General features: G+C 46.2%; 1 protein-coding gene and 1 pseudogene across 5 annotated transcripts in view; one reads left to right on the top strand and one right to left on the bottom strand.

The window, feature by feature from the left end:
• LOC139573154 (sodium bicarbonate cotransporter 3-like) overlaps window positions 1-27,282 on the bottom strand; it is a 78,397-nt gene that overhangs the window by 4,210 nt on the left and 46,905 nt on the right. For 4 of the 5 annotated variants that reach the window (XR_011674549.1, XM_071396308.1, XM_071396311.1 and 1 more), the window contains exons 7-24: window positions 24,658-24,767; window positions 21,006-21,163; window positions 20,741-20,828; window positions 20,463-20,609; window positions 20,193-20,293; window positions 18,863-19,037; window positions 18,606-18,739; window positions 11,102-11,347; window positions 8,846-8,951; window positions 8,246-8,407; window positions 7,966-8,079; window positions 5,635-5,796; window positions 3,258-3,509; window positions 2,877-2,945; window positions 2,400-2,573; window positions 2,087-2,218; window positions 1,520-1,602; window positions 631-738 (exon numbers count right to left, since the gene is read on the bottom strand). Coding sequence is in view for 4 of the 5 variants with exons in the window: in XM_071396308.1 (XP_071252409.1) it covers window positions 631-738; window positions 1,520-1,602; window positions 2,087-2,218; window positions 2,400-2,573; window positions 2,877-2,945; window positions 3,258-3,509; window positions 5,635-5,796; window positions 7,966-8,079; window positions 8,246-8,407; window positions 8,846-8,951; window positions 11,102-11,347; window positions 18,606-18,739; window positions 18,863-19,037; window positions 20,193-20,293; window positions 20,463-20,609; window positions 20,741-20,828; window positions 21,006-21,163; window positions 24,658-24,767 (2,521 nt within the window). In the remaining variant the exon portion in view is untranslated. The remainder of the gene's footprint in view (window positions 1-630; window positions 739-1,519; window positions 1,603-2,086; window positions 2,219-2,399; window positions 2,574-2,876; window positions 2,946-3,257; window positions 3,510-5,634; window positions 5,797-7,965; window positions 8,080-8,245; window positions 8,408-8,845; window positions 8,952-11,101; window positions 11,348-18,605; window positions 18,740-18,862; window positions 19,038-20,192; window positions 20,294-20,462; window positions 20,610-20,740; window positions 20,829-21,005; window positions 21,164-24,657; window positions 24,768-27,282) is intronic. The other variant, XM_071396310.1, reaches the window with a different exon arrangement.
• LOC139573155 (complement C1q-like protein 4) lies at window positions 11,836-12,963 on the top strand (annotated as a pseudogene).

The following is a 27,282-nucleotide window of genomic DNA, read 5'->3' as shown; positions in this document are numbered from 1 at the left end:
AGACTGAACGTACCCCAGGTGGATTCAAATGCTCTTATCTTTGGTTTCTTTTAAAATATTGGCAGTTCTAAGACATTTGCCATACATCCAGTACTATTGATTTGCAAGTTGGTGCATCATAGTATCTCGATTGTGGGTGGGAGTGTTAAAATTAGCCTTTACGCTCTTAGTTCATTGAAAGGTTATTCAAAGGTTAATATACTGTCAAGCACAAAAAGGTATGGGTTCAACTTCTGGACTATATAGGACAATAGGGTGGAGACAGAAACACGAGGCTGGATTCCAAAAGGGAACACTTGCTCCCTTCTCTGGCCCTCAATCTTGACAGTAAGCAATAATAGCCGTATACAAGGTTTCATCAATATTCCCCCACACTTAAAAGCATGTGATTGAGACACATTTTGATAAGTGCATGAAATTAATGTACATTTTAAAATAGTTTCAGAATTCATTTTCAAAATATTTAAATAGAAAAGTATTTATTTGTTGGTTTAAATATTTAGTCAAAATGATTATCAGGGTGTGATTTTCTGAGAGGGATGGGAGCATGTTTCTGGGTTTGGCCCCAGCAGCCAGACAGGAAGAGGAAGGATGAACACCTGAACCATACCGAGGAGGAGTTATAGCTACCTGGCACTATGTTTCAGAGCTTTGGCACTGTCAGAGTTCATGGAGACAGACTTCCAATTGGCGGTTTTGGCCATTTCATCAGAAATGTTTACCATAGAGGGGTCCAAACTGCAGGGGAAGAAACACAATCCACCCTCAGCAGGCGTACAAGGACCCCCCCCCCCCCCAGTGTGAGTCTCATTTCTGAAACAAACTCATGAATGATCTTTGCTTGGCTGCAGTCAACATACAGTATTACAGAGGACCCTTAGAAAACTATCATAACCATAATAAATTGCAATACTAAGGGAAATTAGCTATTTAGTATTACTTCAAATATAATAGTTGGATGAAATAGTCGCTTGATTGCAAGGACAGTCTGTGATTGGTCGTTTTTCTGGTGGTTGTCTTTGTGGTTGTTATGGGGCTGAGGGTCAGGGGGTCATGTTCAACAACAAATCAAACACGAGGGCTGTATTTCATTCCACAAGGCTGTCCACTTCCATAAGCCCTTCAGAGGGGAGGAAACAGCGGTGTGGAATGAAACCGGTCCGAGGTGGTCATGGGCAGTTAATCAACCAGGTGGGAGAGCAGCTGTATGAGTGGTGCATGGTGAGACTAGAGCAGGCCTGAGACTGAGACCAACCCCTGCTCTCTCCTCTGCGTCGTGTGGCATGTCCAACTCAACACTGCTGTCACACCTGCTTTGGGAGAGACGGGTCAGTGCTTCAAAAGGGGTTACTCTTCCCTGTTACTTGAATATACAAGTCCATAGTTCTCCAAAGTGCTTCTAAATACATTACAGAACCCGTGAGGAACAGCACTGATGGGCTATGGTGAATGGGCCGTGACTTCCTCCAAGTATAATGGACATTGATATACTGCATCAAAATTGTCCCCAACCACTAACCTGACTTTGAGGGTCTTGAGGATGCCCGGCCCGTCGTAGGGGTGTGCTATGCCCTCTTCCACTTCCAGCAGGCGCTGAGCCTCCTGTAACCATGGAAACAGAGGGAAAGTGTCAGTGGGACTGTCACAGCTCTCTGCAGTAGTCTGTGAGAACAGTGGGACTGTCACAGCTCTCTGCAGTAGTCTGTGAGAACAGTGGGACTGTCACAGCTCTCTGCAGTAGTCTGTGAGAACAGTGGGACTGTCACAGCTCTCTGCAGTAGTCTGTGAGAACAGTGGGACTGTCACAGCTCTCTGCAGTAGTCTGTGAGAACAGTGGGACTGTCACAGCTCTCTGCAGTAGTCTGTGAGAACAGTGGGACTGTCACAGCTCTCTGCAGTAGTCTGTGAGAACAGTTGGACTGTCACAGCTCTCTGCAGTAGTCTGTGAGAACAGTTGGACTGTCACAGCTCTCTGCAGTAGTCTGTGAGAACAGTGGGACTGTCACAGCTCTCTGCAGTAGTCTGTGAGAACAGTGGGACTGTCACAGCTCTCTGCAGTAGTCTGTGAGAACAGTTGGACGCACACCTCCTTGGCTTTCTTCTTCTTGTCGTCCTCCTTCTTCTTCTTGCTCTCAGGCATCAGGTCGTCCAGCCAGCTCAGCTCCCTGTTGGTGAAACATAGATCCAGCAGCTTCCGTATAAACACCAGGGCCAACACCTAGAGACACCAAAACAAAATCAGTGACTTGTACTTTTATCTCTTCATTAAAATGGCATCATCCTGACAATCCAATTCTGTGCCATCTCTTTGCTTGATGTATTCTCTGTCTTCAGTTCATACTTGTGTTTCTGTGAAGTGTCTTTCTAGCGCCATACTAACAGCATATCCATATTCTTACCATCATGGGGAAGACCACGGCGGCGGCGGACGCCTTGATGACCCACAGCAGCACCAGGCAGGTGAGCTGCACCAGGGTGAACACATGGACCTTCCACAGGGGAACGTAGCGCAGGTAGATCAGGTCCGGCTGGTGCTTGGCTGGCATGCAGAACAGCTTGATACGGTCAAAGAACTACAGGAGAGGACAACCACAACACAACCATGTTGAGACCACAGGAGGCTGCTGAGGGGAGGACAGCTCATAATAATGTCCAAAACAGCAAATGGAATGGCATCAAACACCTGGAAACCATGTGTTTGATACCATTCCACTTATTCCGCTCCAGCCATTACCACTAGTCTGTTCTCTTTAATTAGGTGCCAACAACCTCCTGTGGTTCAGATGTACAGTTGAGCAAGTGTGGGGGGGGGGGGCAACACTGCAGTGTAAACCTACCTCACTGATCACATGACATAACACACCACACAGACTGACCTGGATGCCTTTGAGTGAGGACACACCCATGTAGAGAAACACCCCGTAGAGGACTGGCATAGGGATGAACTAGAAAGACAACACAGGGAACAGAAGGTACTTTTTAGTAATTTAATCATAGTTCTCACCCTTTTCTAATTTCTTTACCCACAAACCACTGGGGTGTGCCAAATAATACTTCCCTTTCCTCATCACTCTGCTATCAAAAATAAATGATGTTCCAAAACAGTGAAAGGATGTTGAGGATCTGATCAAGAAACTGGGCACCAGCCTACTATCCTATAAGAGTCTCTTCTTGATTTGGAACATCCTACCAGTCTATAACAGAGTCTCTTCTTGATTTGGAACATCCTACCAGTCTATAACAGAGTCTCATCTCACCTTGAGCACCGAGGTCATGAAGACAGAGCAGCCCATGAGGATGAAGATCATGAAGCTGGTGACCCTCTGCTCTCTGATCCCCAGGAACTTGGGCTGTTCCCCGGGGGCCGAGCACTCTGACTCCAGCTTCAGACTGTTGACGTGGGAAATGGAGAGCACGGTGGCCGCTACGAACCAGGGCAGGCCCATGATGGAGCACACCCCCAGCATCACAGACACCACCAGAAGATCCAGGTGGTAACCACAGCCTTTCTGATGGGGGGGTGAGACAGTCCGTCAGGAGAGAGGACAACCAGGGGGAGGGGGGGTGAGAGTCAGGAGAGGGGCCAACCAGGGGGAGGGGGGGTGAGAGTCAGGAGAGGGGCCAACCAGGGAAGGGGTGAGAGTCAGGAGAGGGGCCAACCAGGGAAGGGGTGAGAGTCAGGAGAGGGGCCAACCAGGGAAGGGGTGAGAGTCAGGAGAGGGGCCAACCAGGGAAGGGGTGAGAGTCAGGAGAGGGGCCAACCAGGGAAGGGGTGAGAGTCAGGAGAGGGGCCAACCAGGGAAGGGGTGAGAGTCAGGAGAGAGGCCAACCAGGGAAGGGGTGAGAGTCAGGAGAGGGGCCAACCAGGGAAGGGGTGAGAGTCAGGAGAGGGGCCAACCAGGGAAGGGGTGAGAGTCAGGAGAGGGGCCAACCAGGGAAGGGGTGAGAGTCAGGAGAGAGGCCAACCAGGGAAGGGGTGAGAGTCAGGAGAGGGGCCAACCAGGGAAGGGGTGAGAGTCAGGAGAGGGGCCAACCAGGGAAGGGGTGAGAGTCAGGAGAGGGGCCAACCAGGGAAGGGGTGAGAGTCAGGAGAGGGGCCAACCAGGGAAGGGGTGAGAGACAGGAGAGAGGCCAACCAGGGAAGGGGTGAGAGTCAGGAGAGAGGCCAACCAGGGAAGGGGTGAGAGTCAGGAGAGAGGCCAACCAGGGAAGGGGTGAGAGTCAGGAGAGAGGCCAACCAGGGAAGGGGTGAGAGTCAGGAGAGAGGCCAACCAGGGAAGGGGTGAGAGTCAGGAGAGAGGCCAACCAGGGAAGGGGTGAGAGTCAGGAGAGAGGCCAACCAGGGAAGGGGTGAGAGACAGGAGAGAGGCCAACCAGGGAAGGGGTGAGAGTTAGGAGAGAGGCCAACCAGGGAGGTGGTGAGAGTCAAGAGAGAGGACAACCAGGGAAGGGGTGAGAGTCAGGAGAGAGGCCAACCAGGGAGGTGGTGAGAGTCAAGAGAGAGGACAACCAGGGAGGTGGTGAGAGTCAGGAGAGAGGACAACCAGGGAGGTGGTGAGAGTCAGGAGAGAGGACAACCAGGGAAGGGGTGAGAGTCAGGAGAGGGGCCAACCAGGATACAACAGAACAAAGGAGATGTCCATGATACTAGTACCTCCAAGCTCCAACTCTCGGGAAAGGCACACGCACACGTTGCAAGCAAATCATAGATTTGTATAAACCTATAGCAGTTGTTCTATAGTTATGTAAGGTAAATAGTAGATGTCTCAGTCTGGAAATCCAGACCTTGTGTACCTGGTCAGGGTTCAAGTAGTGACCTGATCTAGTATTGCTACACAACATGCAAGTGCCGCTTTTCTTCGTCACAACCTCTCTCTCTCTAGATATCAGCCTTTCTTCCTCTGTCACAACCTCTCTCTCTCTAGATATCAGTCTTTCTTCCTCTGTCACAACCTCTCTCTCTAGATATCAGTCTTTCTTCCTCTGTCACAACCTCTCTCTCTCTAGATATCAGTCTTTCTTCCTCTGTCACAACCTCTCTCTCTAGATATCAGTCTTTCTTCCTCTGTCACAACCTCTCTCTCTCTAGATATCAGTCTTTCTTCCTCTGTCACAACCTCTCTCTCTAGATATCAGTCTTTCTTCCTCTGTCACAACCTCTCTCTCTCTAGATATCAGTCTTTCTTCCTCTGTCACAACCTCTCTCTCTCTCTAGATATCAGTCTTTCTTCCTCTGTCACAACCTCTCTCTCTCTAGATATCAGTCTTTCTTCCTCTGTCACAACCTCTCTCTCTAGATATCAGTCTTTCTTCCTCTGTCACAACCTCTCTCTCTAGATATCAGTCTTTCTTCCTCTGTCACAACCTCTCTCTCTAGATATCAGTCTTTCTTCCTGTCACAACCTCTCTCTCTAGATATCAGTCTTTCTTCCTGTCACAACCTCTCTCTCTCTAGATATCAGTCTTTCTTCCTCTGTATCTAGATATCAGCCGGTCTTCCTCTGTCACAACCTCTCTCTCTCTAGATATCAGTCTTTCTTCCTCTGTCACAACCTCTCTATCTAGATATCAGTCTTTCTTCCTCTGTCACAACCTCTCTCTATCTAGATATCAGTCTTCCAGTCTGTCTCTCACCTTGAGTTTGTGCTCCTTCCTGTTGATGATGACGGCGGTGATCTGTTGGTCCATGAAGATGAGGATGGTGCAGAGCAGGGCAGGGATGGCTGCAGCCAGCATGGTCCACCAGGGGTTGGTCCCAAGCGGGGAGATCAGCCAGCCACGGTTCTCAGACGTGGGCTAGAGGAGCAGGCACGGTCAGGAAAGAACGTCACAACACATACAGTAAACCGGAACGCCACAACACACACAGTAAACCGGTACGTCACAACACACACACAGTAAACCAGGAGGTCACAACACACACACAGTAAACCAGGAGGTCACAACACACACAGTAAACCAGGAGGTCACAACACACACAGTAAACCAGGAGGTTTACGCGAGTAAAGACTACGTCTGAAAATACGTCTGCAGCTGTGATGAAAACAGGAAGTTTCGGTACAATTGTATAAATGCTGACAGATAATCAGTTCGTTTGACATGGTGCAATCTTTTTGTGTCTAAAATTAATTATGCAAGTAATGGTGGTGGAAACACCTTTATACACAAATATTGATAGAATAACCATCATATCAAAGTAAACTTGGAGTCTCGATGAGATGGTGTGTATGATCCTCCCACTACAACTCAGGAAAACATGCAGTTTATTAGGCTACAGATGAAATAAGTTGTGATGAACTTCACAGGGTGGTGAAAGTGCACAGTGATGAGCTTGATGCTCCTTTCCAATAAATATTGAGGGTCTTATTCTGGCGACATGATGGTCAATGCTTGACTGCCGCTTGGCAAATAAAAACTTGTTCTTCTACAGAATCTATAAATGTAGACTAGCCTACCCGCACCGCCTTCCCGAACTGTATCAGAGCTGTTGGCTGGAGAGCATGTACCAAGACCAGAGTAAGCACATTTTCTATTTTACGCAACAGTTTTTGTAGAGTTGACAATGCGATGGAAATACATTGAACTTTAGATTTTTTATTCAGTACGTGAAAAAGTTCATTTTGTGTGGACTACGTCATCACATACTGTTTGGTGAAAACACCACTGCTGGGAAAATACGCAGATTTGTTTCATGCCGCTAATTGGATGGAAACCTAGCTACTGTTAAGGAACTTTCAGGACTGACGGAGGACACCGAGATGATTCAAATACAAGTAAAATGAATTCAATTAAAATGCCATATTAAGCAAATGATCCCAAATTTAAGACCAATAATTTCAGGTAAGGTGGTCATATTATTATTTTAATGCTTTATGCAAAACTTAGTAACAATTTTAAACCATTTATGAAATGATAACTTTTGATACTACTTTATCACACACACTGAACTGGAACACAGAAGGCTACTAGCGTAATAACATAGCTTACTTTTAAAAGGTAGACCTACAATGGAGTTAGGTTATATTTTAATGTTATTTTTGGTGTTGAGTTACTTTGGTGATGAGAGGATGAACTGCAGCAAATTATTAGCCTAGTCATAGCTAAATAACAGTGTTTTAATCAATTGTAAGGCTGTTGCCACTGAATTCTGATAGTTTATACTTGAAAGAATAAAACCAATCCATCACAAAATTCACTGCTGGCACATTACAGCCACTGCAGAGCAGCACTGCCTCTCGCCTGGCTTATTGCCTCAGCGAACTGCGTCAGCCACTCCCACACAGCTAGCAAGCTAGCACCCATCATGGAAATGTGGGTGGCGAAATGGGAATTTGGACCAATCCCTGACAACCCATGAACGTAGCTATGAAGCTCTACTTTGTAACCGGCTGTGTTTTTTCCCCGTTTCTCTGAAAACACCTGAACGACAGAAGTGAGGGAAAAACGTTTCACCTGATATTTCAGGTGAAAAGACGTCCGATGACCATGAAACATCCTCAGGACTTTCCAATACTTCTTAGCAATACAATGTCACATCGATCGTACTCTGATCGGTTGAGGAATACCTTCCGCCAAGAGCAAATATGAACACACCGATTTCGGGGGTTTCACAAAAAGGTCTGTCCCACAGACTTGAACGTTCTTAGCATGGCACTTGTCTTACATTTGGACTTATACCCCGTAATGTCACATTCAGTATTGTGATTTTTTACACAAGGTTAACAAATTGCCACGTTAATGTTTTCAAATGATTTAATATGCATTTTGATGACCACATTATTGACATTTAGTCAAACAGATTTTTACAACTCTCACATAATGTCCATTGTTTGTCGTGTCACTTAACACAATAATAATAATAATAAGTATTCAGATATAATAATTTAGACTTTTTTTTAACGTTAAACAATTTAAAGGCCCAAACTAAACGGGATTCAGAGTTAACTGTTTGAAACCAATCCGTACCTGAAAGCGGTCAGGCACATTCAGTTTGGGGGAGGGAATGCCCACCAGGTAGTCCACCAGGACCATGATCATGATGGTCAGGAAGACCGCGAAGTCACTGATGGTCGACCGTACCTGGAACACAGAAGGACAGAGAGTGAGAAGGAGCGCACAGCTGAAAAGAAAAGAGGTAAAAGTTCAAGTATAGATTATCAAACCAAAGGAGAGAGCAGAGTGGTAGGACCTAAACTCACTAGTACACAACCCTGACAGACACATCACTCCTACTCTAATGCCAAACCTTGGTGGGAAAGTAGAGCTTGGTCTTGAACTGCTTGAGGAAGGAGGAGAGGAAGAAGGTAGTGAAGAAGAGGATGACGGACCAGAAGAGGACGTCAGGGATGTAGGGACCATGGAGGCCACAAGCTGGCCCAACAAACTCCCCACGCAGCCTAGAACACTCCTACAAAACAGACCGGGGGAAGGACAGTTGAGGGATGTCAAAATCAACTTTATGTCCATGCATGAAATCAATATAATTTTACTATTGTAATGGAAAAACAGTACGAGACAGAATACAACAATAAGAAGGTACCCATAAGAACGCACAGACACACGGAAAAACACACACGCAAACACAGACACGCGGAAAAACACACACGCAAACACAGACACACGGAAAAAACACACACGCAGACACAGACACACGGAAAAACACACACGCAAACACAGACACACGGAAAAACACACACGCAAAAACACACACACACAAACACACGGAAAAACACACACACAAACACACGGAAAGACACACACACAGACACACGGAAAGACACACACACACAAACACAGACACACGGAAAAACACACACACAAACACACGAAAAAACACACAACTTACATCGACATCCAGTTGGGTCCAAGATATGGATTCTGGTGCGACCCCGCTGTGGTTCCAGACCTGCTGGATCTCAGGCGTGGCGTTAACCGGCGGAGAACATTGACATCTGAGACAGAGACTGAACATTAACCGACACCGTTCACCCCTACTACAACTGACCTAACCGTCCCTCACCCCTACTACAACTGACCTAACCGTCCCTCACCCCTACTACAACTGACCTAACCGTCCCTCACCCCTACTACAACTGACCTAACCGTCCCTCACCCCTACTACAACTGACCTAACCGTCCCTCACCCCTACTACAACTGACCTAACCGTCCCTCACCCCTACTACAACTGACCTAACCGTCCCTCACCCCTACTACAACTGACCTAACCGTCCCTCACCCCTACTACAACTGACCTAACCGTCCCTCACCCCTACTACAACTGACCTAACCGTCCCTCACCCCTACTACAACTGACCTAACCGTCCCTCACCCCTCCTACAACTGACCTAACCGTCCCTCACCCCTCCTACAACTGACCTAACCGTCCCTCACCCCTCCTACAACTGACCTAACCGTCCCTCACCCCTCCTACAACTGACCTAGCTCAGCGTTCTAACATGTAGAAGGTGAGGCCGTAGCTCAGCGTTCTAACATGTAGAAGGTGAGGCCGTAGCTCAGCGTTCTAACATGTAGAAGGTGAGGCCGTAGCTCAGCGTTCTAACATGTAGAAGGTGAGGCCGTAGCTCAGCGTTCTAACATGTAGAAGGTGAGGCCGTAGCTCAGCGTTCTAACATGTAGAAGGTGAGGCCGTAGCTCAGCGTTCTAACATGTAGAAGGTGAGGCCGTAGCTCAGCGTTCTAACATGTAGAAGGTGAGGCGGTAGCTCAGCGTTCTAACATGTAGAAGGTGAGGCCGTAGCTCAGCGTTCTTACATGTAGAAGGTGAGGCCGTAGCTCAGCGTTCTAACATGTAGAAGGTGAGGCCGTAGCTCAGCGTTCTAACATGTAGAAGGTGAGGCCGTAGCTCAGCGTTCTAACATGTAGAAGGTGAGGCCGTAGCTCAGCGTTCTAACATGTAGAAGGTGAGGCCGTAGCTCAGCGTTCTAACATGTAGAAGGTGAGGTCGTAGCTCAGCGTTCTAACATGTAGAAGGTGAGGTCGTAGCTCAGCGTTCTAACATGTAGAAGGTGAGGTCGTAGCTCAGCGTTCTAACATGTAGAAGGTGAGGCCGTAGCTGCGTTCTAACATGTAGAAGGTGAGGCCGTAGCTCAGCGTTCTAACATGTAGAAGGTGAGGCCGTAGCTCAGCGTTCTAACATGTAGAAGGTGAGGCCGTAGCTCAGCGTTCTAACATGTAGAAGGTGAGGCCGTAGCTCAGCGTTCTAACATGTAGAAGGTGAGGCCGTAGCTCAGCGTTCTAACATGTAGAAGGTGAGGCCGTAGCTCAGCGTTCTAACATGTAGAAGGTGAGGCCGTAGCTCAGCGTTCTAACATGTAGAAGGTGAGGCCGTAGCTCAGCGTTCTAACATGTAGAAGGTGAGGCCGTAGCTCAGCGTTCTAACATGTAGAAGGTGAGGCCGTAGCTCAGCGTTCTAACATGTAGAAGGTGAGGCCGTAGCTCAGCGTTCTAACATGTAGAAGGTGAGGCCGTAGCTCAGCGTTCTAACATGTAGAAGGTGAGGCCGTAGCTCAGCGTTCTAACATGTAGAAGGTGAGGTCGTAGCTCAGCGTTCTAACATGTAGAAGGTGAGGTCGTAGCTCAGCGTTCTAACATGTAGAAGGTGAGGTCGTAGCTCAGCGTTCTAACATGTAGAAGGTGAGGCCGTAGCTCAGCGTTCTAACATGTAGAAGGTGAGGCCGTAGCTCAGCGTTCTAACATGTAGAAGGTGAGGCCGTAGCTCAGCGTTCTAACATGTAGAAGGTGAGGCCGTAGCTCAGCGTTCTAACATGTAGAAGGTGAGGCCGTAGCTCAGCGTTCTAACATGTAGAAGGTGAGGCCGTAGCTCAGCGTTCTAACATGTAGAAGGTGAGGCCGTAGCTCAGCGTTCTAACATGTAGAAGGTGAGGTCGTAGCTCAGCGTTCTAACATGTAGAAGGTGAGGTCGTAGCTCAGCGTTCTAACATGTAGAAGGTGAGGTCGTAGCTCAGCGTTCTAACATGTAGAAGGTGAGGTCGTAGCTCAGCGTTCTAACATGTAGAAGGTGAGGTCGTAGCTCAGCGTTCTAACATGTAGAAGGTGAGGTTGTCCAGCTTGTTGTTCTTACATGTAGAAGGTGAGGTTGTCCAGCTTGTTGTTCATGTTGATGGGGTAGAGTTCCCCCAGGTGAACCAGCTTCTCCAGGGCCTCGTAGATGAAGATGATGCAGATGAGCGCTGCGAAGGCTTCCTCCGTGAAGCGTGTGATGTAACAGACCAGGGAGCTGGCGTCCGTGGCAACCAGGACGAGGCACAGGAAGGCCGTCCACAGGCCGATGCTGGTCCTCAAGGACAGGTAGGACAGGTCGTAGTCACTGGACAAGGGGAGATGGGGACAGAGGGTTAGGGAGACAACACACACACAATACTAAACTCATATGGACAACTTAAAGTACTGGCATTGGTCCTATACAACCCTGATGTCACAAAAAGGAAAAATAATTTCAAACTTACAGAAGTAGGAATCCTAAAACTGAATAAGCAACAACCCTCATCCTGAAAAGTCATTTTGGCCTGATTCAGCAATACTAGATCAGGTCACCTCTTGAACCCTGACCAGGTATACAAGGTCTGGATTTCCAGACTGGGGGGGACGGGGACATAACCTAGTTCTTCAATAAGGTAAATAGTGTAAGAAAAAGCAATGACTCAGGGAATTTCTGTTTGCTTGTAACATCTGTGTGTGTGTGTGTGTGTATGTATGACAGAGAGCGGGTGTTTGTCTGTCTCTATAAGAGCTCAGGAGAGTGTGGGCCATGTTACATTGTTCCTCTTCTCTCTGCGACCCTGTTGATCACACACACACAGAGGAGAGCGATAATGGCACCCTGCAGCCTTCCACTGCTGGCCCTGGCCTGCCTGTCTCTGTGGGTCACAGCTCAGCCCACCTGGGGGGACCAGGACATCCCCTCCATGTTCAGACAGATCATGGACACTGTGGCAGAGCTGAAGGCCAAGTCTGACCTAACAGCCAGTGTGCTCGGTAAGATGGACCTGGGAAACATTATGCTGTGACAATTGAGGTTGTGTGTGTGTAAGCCTGAATTGCCACTGTGTATGTGCAGTGGAAGAGAGAGTGGGGGTGTGTATAAAGATAGATGTTTCTACAGTGAAAGTGGCTGTGTATTCTCCTTGTTTCTAGCTATGAGAGAGAGAATGGAATCAATGGAGAAAGCTGCAGGCACTGAAAGGTGAGAAAGCATCATCTGTTGTGTGGAGTGTGGTAACTGATAAGAATGTGGTGAAGTTGCACACACACAGATGCGTAGACAATTACATGACAACCACTGGTGTGTGATCTGGAATATTGATGTGTTGATAAATGAATGAAATGTGCATTCCACAGACATTCCTAAGGTGGCGTTCGCAGCATCACTGGGAGGCAATGGACTCCAAAAGGCAGGAGACTTTAACAAAAATCTGGTCTACAGAGAGGTCTTGACAAATGTTGGTGGTGCATACAACGTAGAGACAGGAAACACACACACACTTTAACCCTCTCCTCATTCTTCCCCTGTTAAAAACAACCCTGTCCTCTCAGGTGAATTCACGGCTCCGGTTCGTGGAGTCTACTACATCCGATTCACGGCCAACGCTCCTACAGACTTCACCTTGAGCTCCATGCTGTATAAGAACGGTGGCAAAGTCATTCTGGCCGTTCACGAGAGTCCGTCCGGCGAGGGCAGCGACACGGCGTCTAACGGAGCCACTTTGCTGCTGGAGGAGGGAGACCGTCTGCAAATGATGCTGTGGGCCAGCACCCAGGTCTGGGACAACGCCAACCACCACAGCACCTTCAGCGGCTTCCTCCTCTTCCCCATGCCACAGCAGCTGAAGCAATAGGTCTGCATCCCTCCTCTTCCCCATGACACAGCAACCAGAGACAGACCTACATCCTTCCTCTTCCCCATGACACAGCAACCAGAGACAGACCTACATCCTTCCTCTTCCCCATGACACAGCAACCAGAGACAGACCTACATCCCTCCTCTTCCCCATGACACAGCAACCAGAGACAGACCTACATCCCTCCTCTTCCCCATGACACAGCAACCAGAGACAGATCTACATCCCTCCTCTTCCCCATGACACAGCAACCAGAGACAGACCTACATCCTTCCTCTTCCCCATGACACAGCAACCAGAGACAGACCTACATCCCTCCTCTTCCCCATGACACAGCAACCAGAGACAGACCTACATCCCTCCTCTTCCCCATGACACAGCAACCAGAGACAGACCTACATCCCTCCTCTTCCCCATGACACAGCAACCAGAGACAGACCTACATCCCTCCTCTTCCCCATGACACAGCAACCAGAGACAGACCTACATCCCTCCTCTTCCCCATGACACAGCAACCAGAGACAGACCTACATCCCTCCTCTTCCCCATGACACAGCAACCAGAGACAGACCTACATCCCTCCTCTTCCCCATGACACAGCAACCAGAGACAGACCTACATCCCTCCTCTTCCCCATGACACAGCAACCAGAGACAGACCTACATCCCTCCTCTTCCCCATGACACAGTAACCAGAGACAGACCTACATCCTCCTCTTCCCCATGAAACAGCAACCAGAGACAGACCTACATCCCTCCTCTTCCCCATGACACAGCAACCAGAGACAGACCTACATCCCTCCTCTTCCCCATGACACAGCAACCAGAGACAGACCTACACCCCTCTTCCCCATGACACAGCAACCAGAGACAGACCTACATCCCTCCTCTTCCCCATGACACAGTAACCAGAGACAGACCTACATCCTCCTCTTCCCCATGAAACAGCAACCAGAGACAGACCTACATCCCTCCTCTTCCCCATGACACAGCAACCAGAGACAGACCTACATCCCTCCTCTTCCCCATGACACAGCAACCAGAGACAGACCTACACCCCTCTTCCCCATGACACAGCAACCAGAGACAGAGGTGTACATACACAGTAGCATTGTTTTCAACTTGTTAAATCATTGGTTGAATTAAAAATAACATTGAGGTGAAAGTCTGCTTATTCCATCATTATAAATAAGAATTTGTTCTTAATTGACTTGCCTAGTTAAATAAAATAAAATATTCTGCATATTAGACTGGGCGTTTAGCTCATACCTCTTACCTCCAGTGGGAACATCAGTTATTGTCCAGTAGATGAAAGATAATTTATCTTAACCCTTGGCATGATCTTTTCTCCTTGAGTACTTGGGGCTAATACCATTATACACGACAACTTGATTACAGACGACAACTTGATTACAGACGATGGTCCTCTTCTGTTTCAGTTGAGTGTAGGTGTCAGTCTTCTCTTTACCAGCAGATGGCGCTATAGTAACACCATTTCCAGATCTGGTTTACAGTAGTCTGGCCACCAGCCCTGTACCTTTACAATGTGAACAGGCTTTCAAGTTGCAGACCACCTTTAAATTTGTTGTTAGTGCTGGGCTGTATAGATTCCCATCATATTGCTCATCAAATCCTTCCAGATGAAGGAAGGAAAGGAGACAAGAGAAGGTGTTCTTAGGAGGGAAAGGAGACAAGAAAAGGAAAGGTGACAAGAGGAGGTGTTTGAGGAAGGAAAGGAGACGAGAAAGAGGCAGGGTTCATATTCTGACACATGGAATTTCATGACGTCTCCATGACTTCACAACCAACAATTGGCGGCGTCTCTATGTATGTATAAAAAAGTCAGTCTCTGATCCCATATACAATCTCCTGTCGTCAGTGTAATGTGGTAACACTGGGAGGCTGCTCTCTGATCCCATGTACCATGTCCTGTTGTTAAGCAAGGCACTTAACCCCCCCACAAAGTAAACTCAGCAAAAAAAGAAACGTCCCTTTTTCAGGACCCTGTCTTTCAAAGATAATTAGTAAAAATCCAAATAACTTCACAGATCTTCATTGTAAAGGGTTTAAACACTGTTTCCCATGCTTGTTTAATGAACATGCACCTGTGGAACGGTCGTTAAGACACTAGCAGCTTACAGACAATAGGCAATTAAGGTCACAGTTAAGAAAACTTAGGACACTAAAGAGGCCTTTCTACTGACTCTGAAAAAAAAACAGAAGAAAGATGCCCAGGGTCCCTTCTCATCTGCGTGAACGTGCCTCATGCTGCAAGGAGGCATGAGGACTGCAGATTTGGCCAGGGCAATAAATTGCAACGTCCGTACTGTGAGACGCCTAAGACCACAACACAAGGAGACATGACGGACAGCTTATCATTCTCGCAATGGCAGACCACGTGAAACAACACCTGCACAGGATCGGTACATCCAAACATCACACCTGCGGGACAGGTACAGGATGGCAACAACAACTGCCTGAGTTACACCAGGAACGCACAATCCCTCCATCAGTGCTCAGACTGTCCGCAATAGGCTGAGAGAGGCTGGACTGAGGGCTTGTAGGACTGTTCTAAGGCAAGTCCTCACCCGACATCACTGGCAACAACGTTGCCTATGGGCACAAACCCACCGTCGCTGGACCAGACAGGACTGGCAAAAAGGGCTTGAGGAGGAGATGCACTGCAGTACTTAATGCAGCTGGTGGCCACACCAGATACTGACTGTTACTTTTGATTTTGACCCCCCCTTTGTTCAGGGACACATTATTCCATTTCTGTTAGTCACATGTCTCAGTTGTTGAATCTTGTTATGTTAATACAAATATTTACAAGCGTTAAAATAAACGCAGTTGACAGTGAGAGGACGTTTCTTTTTTTGCTGAGTTTATAATACGTATTAGGAAACTGTATAAAACATGTGGTCAACCCTTAGGACAGGAGAGCCACTGGTAGTGCAGGCTTTTGATCAAGCCCTGCTCAAACACGTCAGAGCCAGTTTATCAAGGTCCGATGGAGAATCTTATTTCTAATGGTTTGTTAGAGGGGGACTGGAATAAAGCCTGCACTCTCCTCTCAGTAGCTATCCTGGAGGATGGTTGACCTCCCTTGATGTAAAACATTGCAACATTACAACCAAATAAATGTTATGCCTTTTGAAATCATTTGTTAATTCAAAAGATCAAATGGCTATGGTAGGCTACAAATATTTTATTCAGCTGTTTAGTCATATTTATCTTAGAAGTGTTAACTTTGCAGGCTGACTAGCATCTATTGAGTTGTAATGTTCCATACATTGGATGCCCAAATCAACAGGAAGTATTGCAGCCACATAATCTAAAAAAAGGCTACATAGAATATTTTTTCCTAAAATTAATGTTCACTATTCACAAATAATTACTTTGATTCACATGATCCAATTCACCACGATTGATCCGAATCCCAACTAATACAAAAGCAAAGTGAATCATTTATTTAGCCAAACTGGAATCGTTTAAATGAATCATGAATTGTTCAAAAAAGTTCAAATCAACTTTGTATGGCCGCGAGTATCGGTGGAAAGTTTTTTGGGAGATAACGAAAACATTCATACATGCTAATAATAGCTAAACAGTTAACTAGAGGATAGAGGACATGTTTTGAATTGGCTACCTAGTTAATTTGTTCTATCATATTTTATAGGCTAGGCCTACCTGCTGCTGTAAGGTCCCGACTGTCTCGCTCTTCTTGAGCAACTGCCCACTAGTCTAGCACTATGCAGATGATGCTCGCAAACACCGACGCGCTAGTGTCATTCCGATCCTGGCTGATATGTAGATTTTTATTTGATTGATAAATGTAAAACGGTGCCTAAAAAAATTACATTAACAGAAATGTTTTAATGAATTTCCATGACATTTCGAAAACGTTTTGAGAATTGATCATTTTCCAAAACTTTTCCAGGCCTGGAAACCCAATTTTAAAATTACACAACTTTTATTAGACTCCTGAGTGGCGCAGTGGTCTAAGGCACTGCATCTCAGTGCTAGAGGCGTCACTACAGACCCTGGTTCGATTCCATGCTGTATCACAACCGGACGTCATTGGGAGTCCCACAAGCCGGTGCACAATTGGCCCAGCATCGTCCGGGTTAGGGTTTGCCCGGGGTAGGCCATCATTGTAAATAAGAATTTGTTCTTAACGTACTTGCCTAGTTAACTTCTCTAGGATAGGGGGCAGCATTTTCACGTTTGGATGAAAAGCATACCCAAATTCAACTGCCAGCTACGCATCCCCAGAAGATAAGATATGCATATTATTAGTAGATTTGGATAGAAAACACTCAAGTTTCTAAAACTGTTTGAATCATGTCTGTGAGTATAACAGAATTTATTTAGCAGGCGAAACCACGAGGACAAACCATTCAGATTTTTATTTTATTTTTTAGGTCACTCTTTTCAATGGATTTTCATTGGGAATCCAGATTTCTAATTGACCTTCTTGCAGTTCCTACCGCTTCCATTGGATGTCAACAGTCTTTAGAAATTGGTTGAGGGTTTTTCCTTTGTGTAATGAAGTAGCCCTGTTCAGAACGAGAGTCGAGTGAAGTGTACTTTTTGTTTGACGCACGTAACCAGAAAGCATTCTACAGTTTGTTTTAATCCTGTATTGAACACAGATCATCCCGTCTTCAATTTTATCGATTATTTACGTAAAAAAATACCTAAAGTTGTATTACAAAAGTAGTTTGAAATGTTTTGGCAAAGTTTACAGGTAACCTTTGAGATATTTTGTAGCCAAGTTGGAACCGGTGTTTTTCTGGATCAAACGCGCCAAATAAATGGACATTTTGGATATATATCGACGGAATTAATCGAACAAAAGGACCATTTGTGATGTTTATGGGACATATTGGAGTGCCAACAACAGAAGCTCGTCAAAGGTAAGGCATGAATAATATTTTTATTTCTGCATTTTGTGTCGCGCCTGCAGGGTTGAAATATGCTTCTCTCTTTGTTTACAATGTTGCTATCCTCAGAAAATAGCATTGTTTGCTTTTGCCGAAAGCCTATTTGAATTCTGACATGTTGGCTGGATTCACAACCAGTGTAGCTTTAATTTGGTATCTTTCATGTGTGATTTAATGAAAGTTAGATTTTTATAGTATTTTATTTGAATTTGGCGCACTGCATTTTCTCTGACTTTTGGCCAAGTGAGACAGTAGCGTCCCGCCTAAACTCAGATTTTTGGATATAAATATGAACTTTACCGAACAAATCATACATGTATTGTGTAACATGAAGTCCTATGAGTGTCATCTGATGAAGATCATCAAAGGTTAGTGATTCATTTTAACTCTATTTCTGCTTTTTGTTACTCCTCTCTTTGGCTGGAAAAATGGCTGTGCTTTTCAGTGGCTATGTACTGACCTAACATAATCGAAAGGTGTGCTTTCGCCGTAAATCCTTTTTGAAATCAGACACTTTGGCTGGATTAACGAGAAGTTTATCTTTAAAATGGTGTATAATACTTGTATGTTTGAGGAATTTTAATTATGATATTTCTGTTGTTTTGAATTTGGCCCCCTGCAATTTCACTGGCTGTTGGATAGGTGGGACGCTACCGTCCCACATATCCCAGAGAAGTTAAATAAAGGTTCAATAAAATTCCAGGACTTTGATGACCATACGAACCCTGAGGAGATGTTTGAGACAGTTGGGACACGGCTCCAGCAGTAGCCTGCACACTCACCTGCAGAACTTGAAGAGGATCTTCTCAAAGATCAGGACTGGTCCGGTGCTGCCCAGGATGGTGAGTGGCTGGCCCGCAAACATGGAGAAGGCCACGCCCGTCAGAGACGCCCCGAACAACGACTCGATCGCACTCTGGGTGTGAGTGAGAGTGAGGGGAGATTAGGCAAAGACGGTGAGCAATTACACATTTCTATCGCAAAGTCATCAATAACTGTAGACAAATACAATATCTGGGTTTCTGGTGACATCACTCACGATGTTTCCCTTGGTGGCCTCGCCCAGCAGGCCTCCGAAAGTGATGACAGGGGACATGCAGGCACAGTAGAGGAACAGTACAGAGGCCAGGCACTGCAGGCTCAGAGCATCCCTAATATCTCTCCACAGGAACGGAGCTTTCCTCCTTACATCCATCACCAGGCCCCCAAAGATCCTGACAGAGGAGAGAGAGGGAGGGAGGGCGAGAGAGAGAGGGAAGACGTCAGAGAGCAGGGAAGCCAGTGAGGGAGTTTTAATAATAGTTTAATTGCTAGAGAAATGTGATATCATCTCTGCACCTTTAGTATTGGGGACAACTCTAAATCAGAGGCCAATTTTAATATTGGTGACAACTCTAAATCAGAGCCAACTCAAAAAACTGGACAGACTAAGTGTAGTAGGCAGTTGGAATATAGCCAGCAATGGAAACCATGCCAGCTGAGGAGACATAAATAATTGTCACACAGACACGGCTCCTCTTCAGGTCATGTTTCAGAGAGGGGTCAAGAACAGCTTGCCCAAAGCCTGCATACTCTTTAAAGTGATGTCACCCTTAATGCCATAGTTATTAACTATCTAACTTCTTCAAAGAGCAGAATGTCATTACTCAACATTACACAGTAACTGCTGCGCAATAATATACAACTCTACTTAGTAGTTCCCATGAAATAAGCACAATTGAAGACCAGTTAGTAAAAGTAAGGATTCAGAAAGAAATCTAGTATATTGTTGGTCTTTTTCATGAACTAGACATACACTATGGTGTGGTCTCAGTATTATTGGAGAGTGAACGGTTTGACTGTTTAACCCTGCTTCGTGACTAGCTCTGGCTTGATGTGTAGACGGTGTGTGTGTGTGGGGTTGTGGAGTACTGGTGTGTAGACGGTGTGTGTGTGTGGGGTTGTGGAGTACTGGTGTGTAGACGGTGTGTGTGTGTGGGGTTGTGGAGTACTGGTGTGTAGACGGTGTGTGTGTGTGGGGTTGTGGAGTACTGGTGTGTAGACGGTGTGTGTGTGTGGGGTTGTGGAGTACTGGTGTGTAGACGGTGTGTGTGTGTGGGGTTGTGGAGTACTGGTGTGTAGACGGTGTGTGTGTGTGGGGTTGTGGAGTACTGGTGAAGTGCTGCTAGATGAAAGGCTGCAGTAGATCTCTTCAGCTTCTACATCAGACACATGAAAGACTTTCCAGACCTCTAGTGAACAGCTCTCTTCATGTTTATAATGCTTTTATAATGAGCTGCCAAGGTGACCACTCAGTCTGGCAGCTCCTTTTCATCAAAAGGGACTTAAAGAAAACCCATTGTGTGTGTTAGTGTGTGAGAGAGACCCACCTCCCTGTTCTCTGTAGCTCTGGTCCTGCTTGGTGCTGGTCTTCCTTGAAGGACTCATTATGGGCAGAGCCGTTGGGCAATGAGGGCATCTTCCTCTTGTCCTGTGTAGAGAGAAAAGCCCCCCACAGGCCAGGTAACTGCACAGCCCTCAACATTCTAACCATCCGTACTGTACACACACTGTGTCCACAGCGGTTCTCTTACAATATTACCCGTCAGCATGTCTCACACGTTCAATAGCAGCCAACTGATATCGTCCAGATCCCTCACCTGAGACGGGACACTCTTGGGGGGCTCGATTCGTATCGTAGGGTCCCACTCTCCTGGGGGTAGGACGGTCACCTGGTCAAGAAACTCATCTATCCCCGACAGCAGATCGTTCCGGTCTTTGGCCTTGTACGCTACATCATGGAAGACCTGGCACAGGACGACAACAGCAGTCTCTCAAACGACATGTCGCTGCTTCTGACGCCCCAGCATGGGACCAATTGGTGATTGGCCAAGGTTGAAATTGGACCAATCCAGAGCTGTGTTGTAGTGCTCCTCACCTCGTCTGTCATCAGCGTGGCGATGGAGCGGCCGATCTCGTGGTACTGAGGACCCTTCCCAAACGGACCCAGCAGCAGGAACAGGAACCTGACCAATAGGAGAGCAGAATAGAATCAGAGTCCATCCAAGCACACACCACCGCACACCCCCCTCAACACACAATATATTTTTCCAAAATTGTCGTCTATTGCCTTAACTCCTTCACAGTCAAAATATCTAAATGACTGTCATACGATTCAGATAAGTGTATGTACACACTGTTACCTGGTGGGTACGGGCACCTCAGTGAGACCAGTGAGCAGCACGGCGGGGGACAGCCTGATGAAGGCTATGATTGGTCGCTCCAGGAATTCCACCTCTCCCACCAGCACGTTGGACGCCTCCGCCCCCGGAGGGATCTTCTTCATGAAGTTCATGTCCACCTGGGAGGTTGAAGGTCACAGGGTTAAACAGGAAGAATACCTGCTTGGATGTTCCTGAAGTTGAATTGTATTGGCCATGCAGGGTTCATACACATTTAGACAGATTGAATTTCAGGACTTTAAACTAAATTCCCATGACCAACAATTGGTGGTGTTTAAATAGAAGTATATATTTTTGGGCAGAAATGTGGTATCAACACTTGGAGGCTGCACTCGGATCCCATGTAGTCTACCATCTCCTGTCGTTGTGCAAGGCACTTAACCCACAAGGTAGAATCCCTGTTAGGCAACTGTATAAACACATGTGGTCAACCCTCAGTCTGGAGAGCTGATGGGTGTGCAGGCTTTTGATACAGCCCTGTTCAAACACGTTGCAGTCAGTTTATCAAGGTCCAGTTGAGCAACTCATTTCTAAAATGAGGTCCCGTGTGGCTCAGTTGGTAGAGCATGGCGCTTGCAACGCCAGGGTTGTGGGTTCATTCCCCACGGGGGGACCAGGATGAATATGTATGAACTTTCCAATTTGTAAGTCGCTCTGGATAAGAGCGTCTGCTAAATGACTTAAATGTAAATGTAAAATATATGTTTTGTTAGAGGACTAAAATAAATACATGTAATACATGAACATTTTAACATCTTGGCCATGTTCTGTTATAATCTCCACCCGGCACAGCCAGAAGAGGACTGGCCACCCCTCATAGCCTGGTTCCTCTCTAGGTTTTGGCCTTTCTAGGGAGTTTTTCCTAGCCACCGTGCTTCTACACCTGCATTGCTTGCTGTTTGGGGTTTTAGGCTGGGTTTTTGTACAGCACTTTGATATCAGCTGATGTAAGAAGGGCTATATAAATAAATTTTATTTGATCAAACAGGACACCTAATAAATAATAAATCACATAGAATATGTGCGTTTGCTGCTGGAACTATATCTGTGCTGCTGACAGCCGTACTGCTGCACAAAAAAAGATAATCAAAACATCAGATTCTCCGAACAACGGTCGGACCACTACAGACAGATCAACAGTCACAACACTGCAGTCACACACAGCACTGGCAGGTAACATGTCATGTACAGTCACGTCACGGTACGTTACAACAGTCTCATGGATCAGTCAGGGACAACACAACAGCACTGATTGGCCAGGGCCAGTGATTGACAGGAGAGAGAACTTACTGCAGGCCTCCTGGCACCCCCGCCCCGGGAACCACAACTACAGTGGCAAGTCTGCTGAGGGCGGGACAAACAGGGGTACAACTTAATTCAGATCACACCATAAACTCAGCTCACTCAGCTAGGGTCCAATCTGGATCCATGATGTCACCACTTTTATTATAACATCATCCTCATAATACACCGTTCTCATACCCATCAGTCCCCCAAGGAGCGGAAACCAGTCCCTTTGTTCAATATCCAGCGCCACCATGCATTATTTCAAATGAGATTGTATACTTTCCGAATGCATTGTATATTTGACCCCTTGACTTTTTCCACTTGTCACGTTCAATTCATTATTTACCTCAATCTACACACAATTCCCCATAATGACCAAGCGAAAACAGGTTTTTAGAAATGCATCTTTGAAATGTTTCTACAACTTGATTGGAGTCCACCTGTGGTAAATTCATTTGATTGGACATGATTTGGAAAGGCACACACCTGTCTATATAAGGTCCCACAGTTGGCAGTGCATGTCAGAGCAAAAACAAAGCAATGAGGTCGAAGGAATTGTCTGTAAAGCTCCGAGACAGGATTGTGTTGAGACACAGATCTGGAGAAGGGTACCAAATAATTTCTGCAGCATTGAAGGTCCACAAGAACACAGTGGCCTCCATCATTCTTAAATGGAAGAAGTTTGGAACCAAGACTCCTCCTAGAGCTGGCCACCCGGCCAAAATTGAGCAATCGGGGGGGAAAAGGTCCTTGGTCAGGGAGGTGACCAAGAACCCGATGGTCACTCTGACAGAGCTCCAGAGTTCCTCTGTGGAGATGGTTTTCCTTCTGGAAGGTTCTCCCATGTCTGCAGCACTCCACCAATCAGGCCTTTATCGTAGAGTGGCCAGACAGAAGCCACTCCTCAGTAAAAGGCATGACAGTCCGCTTGGAGTTTGCCAAAAGACAACTAAAGGACTCTCAAACAAAGAGAAACAAGATTCTCTGGTCTGATGAAATCAAGATTGAACTCTTTGGCCTGAATGCCAAGTGTCACGTCTGGAAGAAACCTGGAACCATCCCCTACGGTGAAGCATGGTGGTGGCAGCATCATGCTGTGGGGATGTTTTTCAAAGGCAGGGACTGGGAGACTAGTCGGGATCGAAGGAAAGAAATCTTTGATGAAAACCTGCTCCAAAGCGCTCGGGACCTCGAACTGGGGTGACGGTTCACCTTCCAAGAGGACAACGACCCTAAGCACACAGCCAAGACAATGTAGGAGTGGCTTCGGGACAAGTCTCTGAATGTCCTTGAGTGGCCCACCCAGAGCCCTGATTTGAACCCAATCGAACATCTCTGGAGAGACCTGAAAATAGAGCTTGAGAGGATCTTCTCAGCTTGAGAAGACTTGAGGCTGTAATCAATGCCAAAAGTGCTTCAACAAAGTACTGAGTAAAGGGTCTGAATACTTATGTAAAATGTGATTTCAGTTATTTTATTTCTAAAAACCTGTTTTTGCTTTGTCATTATGGGGTATTGTGTGTAGATTGAGGGATAAAAAAATAAAATAATTGTAGAATAGGGTTGTAACATAACAAAATGTGGAAAAAGTCAAGGGATCTGAAATCTTATTGAATGCACTGTATAAACCCTGGATTTCTGATGCTATGTATTGGCCAATCAGAGGCTTTGAAGCCAGCGGCTGCCATATTGATTTCTCTGTAGAGCCCTGCGTGGGCATGAATTTTAAGCTCGAGCCCTACCGATGCTGTGACGTTCAGGTCCTACCCAGGCCCGATTGCTTCAACCAAATTAAAGCCCCGTCCCTGTCCGAAATCAAAAATAACTTCCTCCATTAGTAAATCCATTAGCTGCTCTGTCAGTCTTACCCTGCGCGCAGCTCGCTCTGCATGCACTCTGCTCATGGCGGCTCTGAGTGAGTATCCATAGCAACGGCTCTGCTAGGGCTGCTCTGCTCAATGACGAGACATGACAGAGCAGTTAGCTACTTTGTCACTAATAAAACTCAAGGAACAATATTTTCTGTGAAATAATCTCGTCTTATATTTGACGAGGTTGAAGCACTTCTGACACCATGTTATGATCGTTGTCAGATATGACTATTGCACAGCAGAGCATGAGCGAATGGCTCAGGTTCAAAATGTTTGTGATCAATTTAGTGATACACGAGCCCTGCCTGTACCCTAGTTAATGATTAAAAAAAAGGCCCTACTCGGGCCTAACCCAATGTATAATGTCGGGTCCGGGTCGGGTAGCAGAGCTCTACTTGTCTGCCCTCGTGAACGTGGGTCTACACACTGCTCGGCAGTGGGAGGAGAGACGTTACCTTGCTGAAATCCACAGTGCTGTTCTCTCTGCTTCCTCCGTTGATGCGGCTCTCACTCGGTTTACTGTTCTCCAGGTTCCCAGGAGCTGACTGGGGGGATGCCAGGAGGCCTGCCCAAGGGGAGGAAGAAGAAACCAGTGGTCAATTGAACAGTAAAAATGAACTGTGTGTATGGCCGATATGAATGGGGAATTGGTACAATTTGTAGACGTACACAATTATATGTGTCTGAGAAGGAGAGCGGGGGGCTATGTATGTGTGACTCCGTGAGTTTGAGAGTTTGTTCAGACATGCAGCTGCTCTGTACATGCTGGGTGAGAAACTCCACGTATAACAACAAAGTCATATAACTAAACAGTGTGGGGGGGGGGGGGGGGGGGGGGTCAATTAGGTAGACACCCAAAGACATCCTCTGTGTTAACAGGACCAACCCTACAGAGGCTGGAGTTGGACAGAAAGGTTTCAGAGGGAGATTAGTGGTGGAATGTGCTCCAATGGGGCCCTGCCTGTCTGCATCAATCCCCTGCTTCTTACTGAACCAGTCAGCCAAGATACACCACATGGTCGAGTTAGACAGCACATTTAAAGCTGGGAAAAACAGAACACACTCACGTATTGGTATTTACACACACCACACACACACACGTGTCATGGCCTCAGCCTCTTGCTGTAAAAACGTATTTCGATCTCTCATCTTACGGTCTTATGAACCTTGCCAATTGAAACTAGGACTTGTTATGGAACTCTGTGTAATACTGTGCAGCGGCTGTGTGCATATGGGGGTGAATCCTGAGCACACCTCACATTAAACCCTGATATAATTTATTAGCCAGTGGTAATGGGGGTAATAGTGCCTGATTACAATAACATAGGGCCAACTTAATGTAAACAGTTACCAAACTTTGTAAAAGGGTAACTCAACTCCAAATTCAGCTTTTGCCCAAACCGTTCACATTTTCAGGTGAGAAGTTGTGGGTAGTGGGGAAATTGCTCATAAATATTTGTTTTTGTGGGTGGGTAAACGTAGTAGTACCTGATCCCAACACTAAAGCATTCTCACCAGAAGTCCACTGACACGTGCTGATAATAAAATTATGTGCATCTCGAGCAAATATGGTTCTGGACAGTCAGCTCTCAGTGGAAAGGTGGTAAGTTCCTGACATCTACTGCCACTGGCGGTGTAAATTAAAATCCCCAATGTGGTGCAAAAAAAAAATAATTATACATTGAAATGTAGACTAACATTTATTGCGGTATTGTGTTGGGGGAAAAAGCGAGTCATCACCTAGATAATGAAGATTAGGAGCTCAATTCAGTCCAATCCACATTGCAGTGAATTCATGCAGTAGCTCTTGGTCAAATTAACTCAAATTAATAGTCTTGGGTACTGTATAAAAACCTACAACTACTACCAGGGTCACCCCTCTCACAGGCATGCGTTCACTTTTCAGAATTAGAAGTGTGTGGGCACAGGATGAATATTGTAAATAAAAATGTTATCTATTCATCTATCCATCCATCCATCTATATACAGTTGAAGTCAGAAGTTTACATACACCTTAGCCAAATACATTTAAACTTAGTTTTTCACAAATCCTGACATTTAATCCCATTACAAATTCCCTGTCTTAGGTCAGTTAGGAACACCATTTTATTTTAAGAATGTGAAATGTCAGAATAATAGTAGAGAGACGGATTTATTTCAGCTTTTATTTCTTTAATCACTTTCCCAGTGGGTCAGAAGTTTAATTTAAACTCAATTAGTATTTAGTAGCATTACCTTTAAAATTGTTTAACTTGGGTCAAACGTTTTGGGTATCCTTCCACAAGCTTCCCACAATAAGTTGGGTAAATTTTGGCCTATTCCTCCTGACAGAGCTGCTGTAACTGAGTCAGGTTTGTAGGCCTACTTGCTCGCACAGGCCTTTCAGTTCTGTCCACACATTTCCTATAGGATTGAGGTCAGGGCTTTGTGATGGCCACTCCAATACCTTGACTTTGTTGTCCTTAAGCCCTTTTGCCACAACTTTGGAAGAAAGCTTGGGGTCATTGTCCATTTGGAAGACCCATCTGTGACCAAGCTTTAACTTCCTGACTGATGTCTTGAGATGTTGCTCCATATAGCTACAATTTTCCTCCCTCATGATGCCATCTATTTTGTGAAGTGCACCAGTCCCTCCTGCAGCAAAGCACCCCCACAACATGATGCTGCCACCCCTGTGCTTCACGGTTGGGATGGTGTTCTTCGGCTTGCAAGGCTCCCCCTTTTTCCTCCAAACATAACGATGGTCATTATTGCCAAACAGTTCTATTTTTGTTTCTTCAGACCAGAGGACATTTCTCCAAAAAGTACAATCTTTGTCCCCATGTGCAGTTGCAAACCGGAGTCTGGCTTTTTTATGGCGGTTTTGGAGCAATGGCTTCTTCCTTGCTGAGCGGCCTTTCAGGTTATGTCGATATAGGACTCGTTTTACTGTGGATATACATAATTTTGTACCCGTTTCCTCCAGCATCTTCACAAGGTCCTTTGCTGTTGTTCTGGGATTGATTTGCACTTTTCGTACCAAAGTACGTTAATCTCCAGGAGACAGAACGCGTCTCCTTCCTGAGCAGTATGATGGCTGC

This window comes from Salvelinus alpinus, chromosome 4 (genome assembly GCF_045679555.1).
Source record: "Salvelinus alpinus chromosome 4, SLU_Salpinus.1, whole genome shotgun sequence".
NCBI classification, from domain to species: Eukaryota; Metazoa; Chordata; class Actinopteri; order Salmoniformes; family Salmonidae; genus Salvelinus; species Salvelinus alpinus.
Note: the sequence above shows the minus strand (reverse complement) of the source record. Positions and strands in the feature narration are given on the sequence as shown.